General features: G+C 35.0%; 2 protein-coding genes across 2 annotated transcripts in view; both read left to right on the top strand.

The window, feature by feature from the left end:
- Positions 1 to 14,561, top strand: part of HYDIN (HYDIN axonemal central pair apparatus protein) — a 488,520-nt gene that overhangs the window by 2,139 nt on the left and 471,820 nt on the right. The window contains exons 3-4 of the mRNA XM_063654515.1: positions 5,886 to 5,947; positions 9,196 to 9,329. The gene's annotated coding sequence lies outside the window, so the exon portion shown is untranslated. The remainder of the gene's footprint in view (positions 1 to 5,885; positions 5,948 to 9,195; positions 9,330 to 14,561) is intronic.
- CMTR2 (cap methyltransferase 2) lies at positions 1,528 to 5,079 on the top strand. The gene has a single exon (XM_063654516.1). It carries the CDS (start codon positions 1,528 to 1,530, stop codon positions 3,835 to 3,837), a length of 2,310 nt encoding a protein of 769 aa, XP_063510586.1. The 3' UTR covers positions 3,838 to 5,079.

Genomic DNA, 14,561 nt, shown 5'->3' on the forward strand with positions numbered 1-14,561 from the left:
TTTTAATATAAATATACTGTGGCAAACAAATGACTAAGAAGACACCTGTTACTTCAGGGAAATTACAAACTGGTAGAGTAGACTTGCAAATAATTTAAACAAAATAAGAAAGAATGAAAAGAGTGTGCTAAAAGAACAATACAAAGTAAATGCTAAAAGAAACATCATCTGAATATTATTGTATGTATTACGGCAGTAGTTCCCTTTGTTTCTCATTTTGTCCTTGAACATCTGCTTTTCTGGAGTGATGATTTGATTGTCGATTTTTTCATATTTAACAAATTTAGATTTTTTGGAAAATCATTTGTAGAATGCATTGTATATGCCAAATAAGTGCAGAATTTATAAACTAAAGCATCTATTGATTAACATTGCACTAACAGGTACTATGTAATATTCATTGCTCTCCCTGCTGGAATTTGTAACTTTTCCAAAACTATGCCATTAAGCCATACTTCTCATATCCTTTTCCCTTTTCAGAAGGAAGAGGTTTCTTTGTTTCTGGTTTCTTTGGCAGTGTTGACTGCCAGAGTATGTAGAGTGACTATTTGTAATTTGTATATTCAATACATATATTTCTTCAGTATAAAATTCTGCTATCCAAGTGTTAAGAAGTTTTAGTGGCTAGAAGAAATAATGATATTTTATGGTGGAAGTGTGGAGCTGTCTGAACCATATGAAAGCCAGGAATCTGTAGTTTGAGACATACCAGGGTAAACTGTTGGTCACTTTCAGCATCAAGCAGAAAAAGGCTAACCACTCAAGTACAGCACAGTTTACAAGCAGTATGATGATGAACATTAGTTGATGACCTGTATAGGTGATTGGTACCACCAAAGTGCCTGTCTTAGAGAATGAAATCTGGACAGAGAGGATGTATTCAACAATCCTACTAGGGAGGTAAGTGGCTTGTGGCAGGATCAGTACTGGGTTCAGGTGCATGATCCTCTCCCCGAAGGAGGTAAGGTATGACGGGAACTGAAAAAAAAAAACAAAAAGTCACATGTTAGAGCTTGAACAAAGGTCATGTCCAGGGATGAATCTCTAAGGGTGTGTTTGTTTGAGGTCATGTAGGTGTTGTCACAGCCATTGATAGTGAAGAACTTTGGGGAAGAGTTAGATGGGTTACTATGATAATCAGAGCTGTCGTTCACTGATGATTATACTTTTTTATATGTTTTTTATATGCTAGTATGTTTTATCTTCTTAAAAAATGATAGGCTTTTTTTTTTTTTTTTTTTTTTAAATGAGAAGAAACCAAATCCAAGAGATGGAATTTGCCCAAGGGTGCTTATTAAGCCATAATTAGCAGAGCTGGAATTTGAACCCAGGTCTTGGATATCAAAGCCTTTTTCATTATTCCAAATTACTTGGTTAAATAACAGAGTATGCTGACTTTAGCCTTCCCATTTTATGGAGTTTGTCATGAGTGTGATCATATTTGCTGCTCATGAGATTTCGCTCACTGATAAATTTGATTCATTTCATTATGTGTTTTCTCTTCCTAGATTTTAATTTGATTTGAAAATGAGTAAGTGCAGAAAGACACCAGTTCAGCAGCTAGCAAGTCCCACATCATTCAGCCCAGATATTCTTGCTGACATTTTTGAACTCTTTGCCAAGAACTTTTCTTATAGCAAGCCACTTAATAATGAGTGGCAGTTACCAGATCCCAGTGAGATTTTCACCTGTGACCACACTGAATTTAATGCATTTCTTGATTTGAAGAACTCCCTAAATGAAGTAAAAAACCTACTGAGTGATAAGAAACTGGATGAGTGGCATGAGCACACTGCTTTCACTAATAAAGCAGGGAAAATCATTTCTCATGTTAGAAAATCTGTGAATGCTGAACTTTGTACTCAAGCATGGTGTAAGTTCCATGAGATTTTGTGCAGCTTTCCACTTATTCCACAGGAAGCTTTTCAGAATGGAAAACTGAATTCTCTACACCTTTGTGAAGCTCCAGGAGCTTTTATAGCTAGTCTCAACCACTACTTAAAATCCCATCGGTTTCCTTGTCATTGGAGTTGGGTGGCAAATACTCTGAATCCATACCATGAAGCAAATGACGACCTCATGATGATTATGGATGACCGGCTTATAGCAAATACCTTGCACTGGTGGTACTTTGGTCCAGATAACACTGGTGATATCATGACCCTGAAATTCTTGACTGGACTTCAGAATTTCATAAGCAGCATGGCTACTGTTCACTTGGTCACTGCAGATGGGAGTTTTGATTGCCAAGGAAACCCAGGTGAACAAGAAGCTTTAGTTTCTTCTTTGCATTACTGTGAAGTTGTCACTGCTCTGACCACTCTCGGAAACGGTGGCTCTTTTGTTCTAAAGATGTTTACTATGTTTGAACATTGTTCCATAAACTTGATGTACCTGCTAAACTGTTGCTTTGACCAAGTCCATGTTTTCAAACCTGCTACTAGCAAGGCAGGAAACTCCGAAGTCTATGTGGTTTGCCTCTACTATAAGGGGAGAGAGGTCATCCATCCTCTGTTATCTAAGATGACCTTGAATTTTGGGACTGAAATGAAAAGGAAAGCCCTCTTTCCCCATCATGTGATTCCTGATTCTTTTCTTAAGAGACATGAAGAATGTTGTGTGTTCTTTCATAAATATCAGCTAGAGACTATTTCTGAAAACATTCGTCTGTTTGAGTGCATGGGAAAGGCAGAACAAGAAAAGCTGAATAATTTAAGGGATTGTGCTGTACAATATTTTATGCAAAAATTTCAACTGAAACATCTTTCCAGAAATAATTGGCTAGTAAAAAAATCTAGTATTGGTTGTAGTACAAATACAAAATGGTTTGGGCAGAGGAACAAATATTTTAGAACTTATAATGAAAGGAAGATGCTAGAAGCCCTTTCATGGAAAGATAAAGTAGCCAAAGGATACTTTAATAGTTGGGCTGAAGAACATGGTGTATATCATCCTGGGCAAAGTTCTATTTTAGAAGGAACAGCTTCCAATCTTGAGTGTCACTTATGGCATATTTTGGAGGGAAAGAAACTGCCAAAGGTAAAGTGTTCTCCTTTTTGCAATGGTGAAATTTTAAAAACTCTTAATGAAGCAATTGAAAAGTCATTAGGAGGAGCTTTTAATTTGGATTCCAAGTTTAGGCCAAAACAGCAGTATTCTTGTTCTTGTCATGTTTTTTCTGAAGAACTGATATTTTCCGAGTTGTGTAGCCTTACTGAGTGCCTTCAGGATGAGCAGGTTGTAGAACCCAGCAATCAAATAAAGTGCCTGCTGGTGGGCTTTTCGACGCTCCATAATATCAAAATGCATATACCGTTGGAAGTTCGACTCTTAGAATCAGCTGAACTCACAACTTTTAGCTGTTCATTGCTTCATGATGGAGATCCAACTTACCAGCGTTTATTTTTGGACTGCCTTCTACATTCATTGCGGGAGCTTCATACAGGAGATGTTATGATTTTGCCTGTACTTTCTTGCTTCACAAGATTTATGGCTGGTTTGATCTTTGTACTCCACAGTTGTTTTAGATTCATCACTTTTTTTTGTCCCACATCCTCTGATCCCCTGAGGACCTGTGCAGTCCTGCTATGTGTTGGTTATCAGGACCTTCCAAATCCAGTTTTCCAATATTTGCAGAGTGTGAATGAATTGTTGAGCACTTTGCTCAACTCTGACTCACCCCAGCAGGTTTTACAGTTTGTGCCAATGGAGGTACTCCTTAAGGGGGCCCTGCTTGATTTTTTGTGGGATTTGAATGCTGCCATTGCTAAAAGGCATTTGCATTTCATTATTCAAAGAGAGAGAGAAGAAATCAACAGCCTTCAGTTACAAAACTGAACGTGTTCTTTCTGAGATTCAACCTTATGACTTCTTATAATTTGCCCAGTATTTGCATCCTGTTGCTCTATTAATTTAAAAGCCTTTTATTTTGGGGAAAGGCCAACATTTGCATCATTCAAAGTCTTATTAATTCTGGAAAACCATCCATTCTGATCTCTAGGGTATATACACCCACAGGCATAGAGCTCTTCTGCGTGGTGGAATCTATGCAGTGATAGATGTTCACACTCTAAATATGAGGTGTGTGTATGTGTATGGGTGGCCACAGCCATGCTTACCTATGCCATTTAGTTGGTCTTGCTTAATCTGCTTAAGATTTGCGTCTTTGTACCTTTGTTCAGATTAGTTTTTTTTTCCAGCCAATTTCCTCTTAGTGGCTAATGCTGTTAGTGAATTTTCCAACTAATTTCCTCTCATTGGTTAATGTTGTTAATGAATTGAGAGAGGTAATTGAGGAAAGGAAATGAGTAAATCACTGTTCAGCGACACTGATTTCCGTTAACACATCAGTTATGAATTTCAGGGAATTCATCTCGCCAGATTCTTGATAACATGCCATTCATTGCCCTTAGGTGATTGACCCTATTTTCTTATATGGCTCAAATAAAACTAGTATGCTGTTGTATGAATCTTTTACTGACCACACCATCCAACTAAAAAAAGATAACGGGACAGCTTTAAACCAAAGATCATGTTTAGAACAATGAAAAATTATTTGTTGTATCTAATATACGCCTGTATCGTGAAAAGCTGCATTTAGCAATGATGTAATAATTTTTAACTTCCAGGAAATAATCTGTGAATGGAAAGATTTTTTAAGATTTTGAGATAGTGTTTAGTCTTATGTTGGGAACACATGAATGTGATGAACAAAGTGAATACTAAAGAAAACTCTTCAGACTTTCAGAATGATGGTTCAGAATTTAAAATTTTTAGTCTTTTTTAATTTCTTTTTTTCAGTATGAAAATAGCACTTTACCAAAAGATTAGCCATGAAATGGTTATTTTGCCAGTTACATTTTTTTTCTTTTGTATCTGCAGTGTAATGAGTTCTTTTATTTCTTCTGTATTTGCAGTGTAATGAGTTTTTGTGGCAAACTGTATTAAGCAATTTTTCATTATCTTGAAGTTCCACAAAGTGGAGAATATTTATATTCTCACATGCATTTTAGGCACTTTTGATATGTGAAAATAGATGTATTTTCTGATGCATTTGGTTAATAAATATTAATCTGCAAATTTTCGTGTTCTTTGCTATTTTGAATTCCATTAGAGATTCATGAATAAAGTCATTACTAGAGAGATTTTGTGTTCATCTTTTTTAAATGGAATTATGGGAGAAGTTAAAAATATAAGTTGGAAAGAGACATTTTTAAAGGGAGTTTTGAATGATAGTTAATGTTCTTTCATTTTCTCTGATTTGCATTCATTAAAATTTAGTCCTTAATATTGTAATATTTATGGAAGGTCTACTTCAGGAAAGAAATTGAATACTTAAGGGGGATTGGAAGGAGGAGTGTGTGGAGGCCTGGAAGTAGATTTTTGAAAGAAATCTGATTTCCTACTGGTGACTCTATGGAAGCAATTCCAGTTGTATGATGATCGAAGTCTGATAGAAGGTTGATTACCAGGAGGAAAAAAAAACACTCTTGGAAAACCATTTTGCACTTAATAGTCTTTATGCCTTGCTAAGTGGGATTCAATATACTAGTAATGCAGCTTATTTTTTACTTATTTTAACTATTTGATAAGAATGAAGTTGAAAGCATGAGTCCAGATTCTAGCATTATGACAGTCTTTAAGCCCTTCAAATAAGTATTGAATGCTTAGTGTTTTGTTGACACTAATCTGTACTGGAATATATAACACTGACATATTCTCAAATGTATTTTGCTTTGTAACGTGGTTTTTGGAATCAACTTCTCATCTGATTCATTGGATTCAAATTGCTTTAGAGGTTAGACATGAATTGAGGAAGGTTCAGATTGAACTGGATATATTAATAGATGACAGGCACTAATGATTTATATGAATTTCTCTTTAAGAGAAAGGAGAGGAAAAATGCTATTCAAAAGGTGAATGGAAAAGTAGAAGAAGACAGGAAGAGGTGAGAGTATGCATGTTTTACCAAGGTAGACTGTTCTTAAAAACTTTTTTCCACAGGTTTTGAGATTTTTAATTTGTAATGTCTATTAAAAAACAAACATCAAATTAAGTTTCCTTTGTAATCTGTTTAATTTGAACAAAACATACACTTAGTGTAAGTATTGTACTCTTAAAATAATGACAAATTATTATATTGAGATGGGACAGATATGTAAGACCTGGCTGCAAATTTGTTTACTACATAGTTAACACTGAAAAGATAGACTCAATTATTTTATAATAGGCTTCCCACACCTTTAAAAAAAAAACTGGATAAAACATTTCAGGCTGATCTTAGGAGCAGAACTCAATATAAAACAAATTTCAATATGGAGACAAAATATGAACATTTCAAATTCAATATTGAAATGGAAAATGAATTTCAAATTCAATATTGAAATGGAAAATGAATTTCCATTTCAATGGTAAGCATTTTTTAGGGTTGGCCTAATGGGCCAAGTAGCAAGTAAACTCAAAGCTTGATACTATGTATGGTAACTCATAGTATGTAGGTATGTTTTAGGACATGTAATTATAAGAATAATCCTCAATAGATGTATAATGGGTTGTTATTATTTTGAGCCTCTAATGCATTTTTTAGTTTATATAAAATTGCAGGCCTTGAATAATGAGTTCTCCCCTGCCCCCTTATTCTCTTATTGTCTGTTTAATATTTGCTTTTTCTTTGTTGGCCAAAACAGAAATGCAAATAAGTTATTTTTGATAACTAAGTTTATACTGGAATGATTTGGGCGGAGGTGAAGCTTCTTTATGACCACAGATACATGAAAGTGCATTATTAGTGAAAAGATTTAAAAATTATCTGTCATTAAGCATAGTTAGCATTTAATTTCACTCAACCCAGTCTGTGGGTGATAGTGTGGCTGAGCAGTCTAATTTCACTCAACTGAAAATTGTAGTCAAATCTGCTTGTTTCACATATAGGTTGTGTGCTCATTTACAAATTGTATCCATGATAATATTTCTCTGAATTTTTTGAGATCTTGATCTTTGTGTCTTTTCAGAGCCATATCAACTAGGTGTGATCATTCTGTGTTCATACCAAGTGCAGCACATCAGTTTAGCTTATTATGGGATATGTAGTATTAATATTGTGGCGATATTTTAATTTACGGCTTGGATTGTTGTGATTTAAGGAAAACGTTTGTAAAGATTTTTCTTTAAACTATTTGTGTTCATTATCTTGAAATATTCTACTGATCTTTGCTGATAAACATATTTTATGTGTTTGCATTTTTTTGCTATTTAAGATTGTGCTTCAACACCAAATTATTTCACTGGGCAAGACAGATGTGTTTTTTCTGTCTGCTTTTGAGAGTTTCTATTTTGTTTCCATTGAATCCCAGGATTGAAAGATCTGTATCTATAATAGAATAGCTGGGAAAATTGAAAACAAGCAGAAATATATTTGAGTGGATTTCTTTTTAGTAGGGTAAACAATATCCCTGCAACTACAGTAATGTTAATCTTTGTGGAGCTATTGCACTTAACTTGCTTGCATCGTTCAGATTCAGCATTACTTTGAGTGATCTTACGTTGTTATGTCTTTTTTCATTTTCTTTTTTTTAGGATTATAAATTCATCAAGCACATGTACTTATTTTGTATGCTATATCATCAACATAGGTTTCTACAGAATGCTATTTGATTTTGTTTTTATTATAGAAAACCTTCAGACATACACAAAATAACAACCCCCACCCTCACCCCATGTACCTGCACTCAGATTTTTTAACTATCAGCATTTTACTGAACTTGTTTTACCCTCCACTTTTTTTCTTGGAGTATTTTAAATTCATGAAATACATAGCTCTAAATACATACAGACATACAAATACATATCTTTCACAGATAAGCAATTTACCACAACTAACAATATCACCCAATACCCAGTCCATGTTTAATACCCATTTTCAATATCACCCAATGCCTATTTTCCAGGTTGTCTCAGAAATACCTTTTTATCGTTGTTGTTGTTTTTTCCTTTCAGATAAGGAGCCAAATAAGGCTTCTACTGTTTATTTGATGTCTCTGAGGTCTCTCTTAATTGATTTAGTCCCTGTCCCCAAGCCCAGCCCCAACATTTTGTTTGCCATGCCATTTAAACGGCTGAAGAACTGGTTATTTGTCCTGTAACCTTTTTTATAATCTGAATTTGGCTGATTAATTATTTGTGATTACTTTTTAATTGCATTTCTATGCCACAGATTTCCCATAGATTGGTAGATAGATTTGCAGAATTGATTGCTTTTGGCAAGAATAGTTCATGAGGGTGGTGTGTACTTCCTTTTCATCACTTCACAAGCACAAAATGGCTAGCTGCCTCCCTCAGTGATATTAAGGTTAATCAGTTCAGATATTGTCAACCTGATCCATCAATTAAATTTTCTATCTTTCACTTAATAGGTTTAGCATCCACTGAATATTGATACTAGCTCTATTTATTAAGGGTTGCAAGCAGTGTTTTCCTAACCAGGTTCCTTCTGTATTAACTGAACTTTAATGAAGATGAATTCATCAACTATTTTTTTTCTGAAGTAGTTTAGGAAAAGCTGGACAAATGTTTAATTTCTTTAACTTTTATCAGTTTTCAGAAAGATAAGTTTGTATCTTAGCAACCTTGAAAGGTGGCCAATGAGATTTCTTTGTTGTGGTTGTGGTTGTTTTTAAACTCTCTAGGAACTCATGGTTGGTTGTATACTGGATATATTTTAATCAATTATGACTATTCTTACTTGATGTTCAAATTACTCAAATTTGGCTTGGGTGAGTAGGGGAAGGGCTCCTTCATGTTGATGCCTGTGTCATTTTTTAAAATGTAATTCAACAGTCTGATAGCTTTCACACATTTCTGGCATAATATGCATCTGTTTCATTGTGTATGTTTTCTTCCCAGAGCTCACTTCCCCCTGATTTTAGTGGCTATAGTGCAGTGGATCTCAAAATGTTGGGCCTCAAAATTTGGTCTCTCAATAATTATCAAGGAACCCAAAGAGCTTTTGTTTGAGAGTCATAGCTGTTATATAATTCATGTCAGATTAATAACTGAGACATTTTATTAATGTTAATATAATGATAAAACTATTACATGTCATAAATAATTTTTTATGAAAAATATCTTTCAAAACAAAATGTGAGAAATGTGATATTGTTTACATTCTTGCGATTCATTTTTTTGTCTTTATAATAGGAGACAGCTGGATTCTCATCTGATTCTACATTCAATCTGTCGGAATACATTGTTTTGGTTGAAATATTTAAGAAAATATGACCTCATATAGATATGAAGTTGGGAAAGGGAGGAGTATTTTAATAACCTTTAAGGTAATTATGGATTTTTTTGATGTTACATCAAAATTTGGCAGGTAATAGTTTCTTAAACATTGGTTGCAATGAAGAATCAAGCTATATTATGAATTTTTTCAACTCTTACACTAAAATCCATTGATTTGTCTTGCACTTTGAATGGATCATTTACCCATATGTGGTTTTTTTAACACCATGAATTTGTCATTTGAAAAATATTGGTTCACTGAGTTATGCAGATCATGCAAATGTTGACACATTTGATTACACATTATGCAAAAAATTACATTTTAAAACATCACCACTGATCTCATCAAATAAATCTAAGTACTGGGAAGCTGTGAAGCTCAGAATGATGGACACATGTTTGATAAAATTCTAATTTTTCCTTGAATGCTCAAATTTTATCATGTCAAAAAATACTGACAGTTGTTTTCCTTGAAGTGTTGCTCACTTTATTCATTTTTGAGAAAATATCTGCCAAATACTCAAGTCTCAATAACTATGGTTTGCCAGTTTTTCTTTCCAGTAAAAATGGTGTTTCATGAAAAATGCACCATTTGACTTTGCAACTCAATTACACAAATGCTTTTCCTGGAGGCACTTGTTCTACTTTGGGGTGCAGCAAGAGCTTTATGTGTACACAACTTTCCATTTCTTCACCAATATTATTAAAGTCATGTACTCTTAAGAGCAAGACTTAATACAATTAATATTTTTTGCTACTTCATCAAGGACATTCTTAAGTAAAAATGGCTCCCTCTGACCCCCATTATGAGCATGTATGATGAAGAATACAATGCCTACTAGTATAGTTTGGCACCCTGCCTTGATTTGTGCTAAGGCAACAGCAGTTTTGCTCACCACTGCTTTGCACCATCAGTGTAACTGCTGACATTGTGAAAAGGGGAAATGATGCATAATGTCTTGGTTTCGATGCAGGCAAACCCCAAAATTGGGGCTCAGCCCAGGAGGGTTCTTGGCTTCACGCAGGAAATAATTCATGCGTGAACCAACAGGGCAAAGCCAAAGCAAGTTTATTCGAACGACAGACAGCAGCAGCAGCCCTGTGGATTGCTGGCTAGCAGTATATATGGCTATTCCTTGACTATATGCTATGTAAGGGGCAGGTTATTCATGACTTTTCTGGAAAAGAGCTGGGGAGTTCCTGGAACCAAGGATTCCTCCCCTTTTAAACCATATAAGGTAACGTCTAGGGGTTGCCGTGGCATTTGTAAACTGTCAAGCCACTGGTGGGAGTGTCTTTTAGCATGCAAATGCATTATAATTAGCATATAATGAGCAATGAGGGCAACTAAAGGTTGCTCTAGTCACCATCTTGGTTTTCGCTGGTTTTGGCTGGTTTCTTTGCCGAGTCCCGGTGCTGGGAACACAAGTGCTGCTGATCTCCTGTCTCAGTTTTACCATGAAAATAGTTTTGATCTCACAGACCCTTGAAAAGGTCTATGGGCCACACTTTTAGAACTGTTACTCTAGCGTTTCCCCATTAGGTGCTGATTTTTTAGTTTACTATTTTTATTAAGGAGGTTTTCCTAGTTTTGGGGGTTTTTTAAAAACATAAATGTTTGTTTAAATGTTTCCATTTTTTAAATCAGTGGATATGGACATATTCTCTTTAATTCTATTAATATAATTAGTTGTTTTAATTACATTATTTCTTTGATTGCCTTGTTTAGGGACTGCTGTTAATGTATGTTGTATATTAGCACCTGTCTTCTTTATCTATTACTTTCTCTGAAATTATTTTTATCTTTTTATTTTTGATTTTTAATTTCCTTTTTCTATTTCTATTACTGTTTTCCATTATGTATGTTAGCTCTTATGTTTAACATTCGTATGTGAAGTAATTGGTTTCTTCTTATTTCCTTACTGATGAAAGAAAAACTTCAGCTGAATTAAATTTAAAGGCATTTAATTCAGCAATAGACAATTTATGAATTGGGCAGCCTCCTGAGCCAGAGTAGGCTCAGAGACTCCAGTGCAGCCATGTGGTGGAAGAAGATTTATAGACAGACAAAGGAAAGTGATATACAGAAAACGGAAGTGAGGTACAGAAACAGCTGGATTGTTTACAGATTGGCATTTGCCTTATTTGAACAGGGTTCAAACAGTTGGCTACATTTGACTGGCCAAAACTCGGTGACTGGCACAAGCATAAGCTATGATCTGTTTATACCTCTACTTATTATAGTTCATGATGTACAGAGAAACCTTTAGGCCGAACTTAAAATATGTAAGGTGGCAGCTTCAGGCTAAACTTGATTTAACATTACTGAGCTCTATTTTTTTTATCTTCCTGCTGATATAAACTGTATTTTTCTATTTTAATTTATGTTGTTCTTTTAGAGCTTCTGTTTTCTTCTTTAATATCACTTAAATCCATCTTGTGACTTTTTTTTTTTTTTTTTTTGAGACGGGGTCTTGCTCTGTCACCCAGGCTGGAGTGCAGTGGTGCGATCTCGGTTCACTGCAAGCTCCACCTCCCGGGTTCACATCTTGTGACTTTTTTTAGTGTGTTTTCTTTGGGGTATGTTTCTCATATCATTTTCTGCCTTTTCCTTGCAATATCACTATATATATGTTTAATTACAATCATTTTCTATGGCTCTTGTTTAAATGAGATGCATTTTCCTGAACTTTTAGGAAGTTTTAGGTTCTTGTGTGATAGTGGAAGTGGACCAAAATAGATAGCTTTCGTAGCACAATATTTTCAGGGCTTTCTCCTTTAGTGTTACTTTAAAGGATTTTAAAATATGCCCTCTGTGTGTAGCCACCTTTATAGTGCTTTTTAAGCTATGTCTTCCTTGGTTCTCTCCTTCACTGGTATCTGAACCTTCTCTTTTCTTTTACCTCGTCTGTGTCTGGCTTCTTTCACTCATTATGTTTGTGAGATTAATTTATGTCGTTTCATGTATAGGATTCCATTATATAAATATATTATAAATTATTTATTCTACTATTGCCTGATACTTGGGATATTTTCAGTTTGGGCTGCTATAAACATTCTTCTATATACCATTTGATGCTCATATGAATGCATTTCTGTTGGATATTGAATTAATTATCTGGGGCTGCTATAACAAAGTACCACAAACTAAGTGACTTAAACAACAGAAATTTATTATCTCACGGTTTTGGTGGCCAGAACTCCAAGATGAAGATGTTAGCCAGGCCTGTCCTCACTCTGAAGGCACTAGGGAAGGATCTGTTCCAGGCTTCTCTCCTAGCTTCTGGGAATGCTTTGACTTGCAGTAGCGTAACTCCAGTTTTCACAGGGAATTTTCCCTATGTGAGTGCTTCTGGGTTCAAATTCCCCCTTTTCATAAGGACACCAGCTATCTACATTTGCAACAACTCTATTCCCAAATAAGGTCACATTCTGTGGTACTGGGGTTAGCAGTTCAACATACGAATTTTTGGCAGACACAATTTAGACCATGACAGGTATATACCTAGAAGTGGAATTGCTAAATTATCAAGTGGCTAGTAGGTACTACCAACAGTTTTCCACAGTAGTATACTAATCTACACTCCTAGTAGTCATGTGTCAGACTTCCAATAGGGTATAGTAATGTTTGGCAACTTATTTAGTTCAGCATAATTTCAAAATGAACAGAAGAATTGCAAGAATAGTACAAGGAACTCCCACATGTCCTCTATCAAGATTCATCAGTTGTTTACATTTTTCCCTATTTGATTTATAATTCTGTGGGTGCATATAATTTTATTATCTGAACCATTTGAGAGTATCTTGGAGACATTTTGCCCCCTTAAATACCTAGGTATACATTTTCTAAAAACAAGGATATTCTCTTATGTAACCACAGTATAATGATCAGACTATTTAACATTGATGTAGTACTATTATCTAATCCATAGTCCATATTCAAATTTCAATAAGTGTCTAATTAATGTTCTTTATAGCTCCTCTGCCCCTCTGTCCCTAGTCCAGATCTGATCTGTGGTCATTCATTGTATTGGTTTTTATGTCTGTTTAGTCTATTTGAATCTGGAAGAATTTCTCAGCCATTCTTTGTCTTCTTGGCCTTGGAATTTTCAAAGTGTTTAGGTCAGTTATTTTATATATTGGCCCTCAATTTGCATTTGCTTTATGTTTCCTCGTGTTTTGATTCAAGTTATAGATTTTTGGCAAAACCCCGTGAAACTGATAGTATTTCCTTTTCAGTGCATCATGTCAGGAGGCACAGGATGTTGGTTTTTTCCCAATGTTAGTAATGTTAACTTTGATCACTTGGTTAAGATGTTGTCTGCCAAGTTTCTCCATGACGTTACTAGCCTTGAGTTTACTGATTCTTTTTTCTGACGTCTTCAATCTGTTAATTCCATCTAGAAAATGTTTTAGTTTTCAGTTCTGTGATTCACATTTGATTCTCTTTTATAGTTTCTATTTTTCTGCTGATATTCTCTGTATGTTCATATCATATGATCATATTTTTCTTTAAGTCTTTTAACCTACTTATAATAGTGACTTTAAACTTCTTTTCTACTAATTCTAGCAACTGGGTCCTCTTAGGGTCAGATTTTATTGACTGGTTTTTCTCTTAACTGTGGATTACAATGTACCCTCACATGTCTAGTAATTGTTTTGGCCACCAGACATTGTGGGTGATATGTTGTGATAATTTCTGAATCTCTTGTATTACTCTAAAGAGTGTGGATTTTTGTTTTAATGGGCAGTTAACCTGGCTGGCTCAAATTCCAGACTACTCCCATGTTTTGGGCAGCTCCTGAAAGTTCTGCTTAGTTTTTTTCAGTCTTTCCAGCTGTTGTCATTTGCTGGCAGCCTCATAGTCTTCTCTGTTTATTTGTAGTTCAAAGGTTGGTCAAAGATTGGGTAGAAAATATAGAGATATTTTAGAACTCCTATTTCCTTGACCTCCTTCTTATTGGGATTTCCCCCTTTTCAGCTACTATTGGAGACCTCAACTCTATTATCTGACTCAGTAAGCCAATAGGATTACAGATTTCTGCTTGCATTTTAGCCTCCCCATGGGGAACAGACTAGAGAGTACCCTTAAGCAAAAAGCCTTTAAAATACAAATATTCCTCCATCTTAGTTACCTTAGTTTAGAGGTCAACTCCCCTCTAGTTTCTGCCACCTTTTGGTCTGTCTCTCTCCAGTGCCTTCAAATAACTGTTTTCAAAAAAACATTTCATTCAGAGTTATAATTATTATCTGCTAGAGAGAGTTAAACCTATACAAGCTAC

The sequence above is a fragment of the Pongo pygmaeus genome, chromosome 18, assembly GCF_028885625.2.
Source record: "Pongo pygmaeus isolate AG05252 chromosome 18, NHGRI_mPonPyg2-v2.0_pri, whole genome shotgun sequence".
Lineage (NCBI taxonomy): Eukaryota > Metazoa > Chordata > Mammalia > Primates > Hominidae > Pongo > Pongo pygmaeus.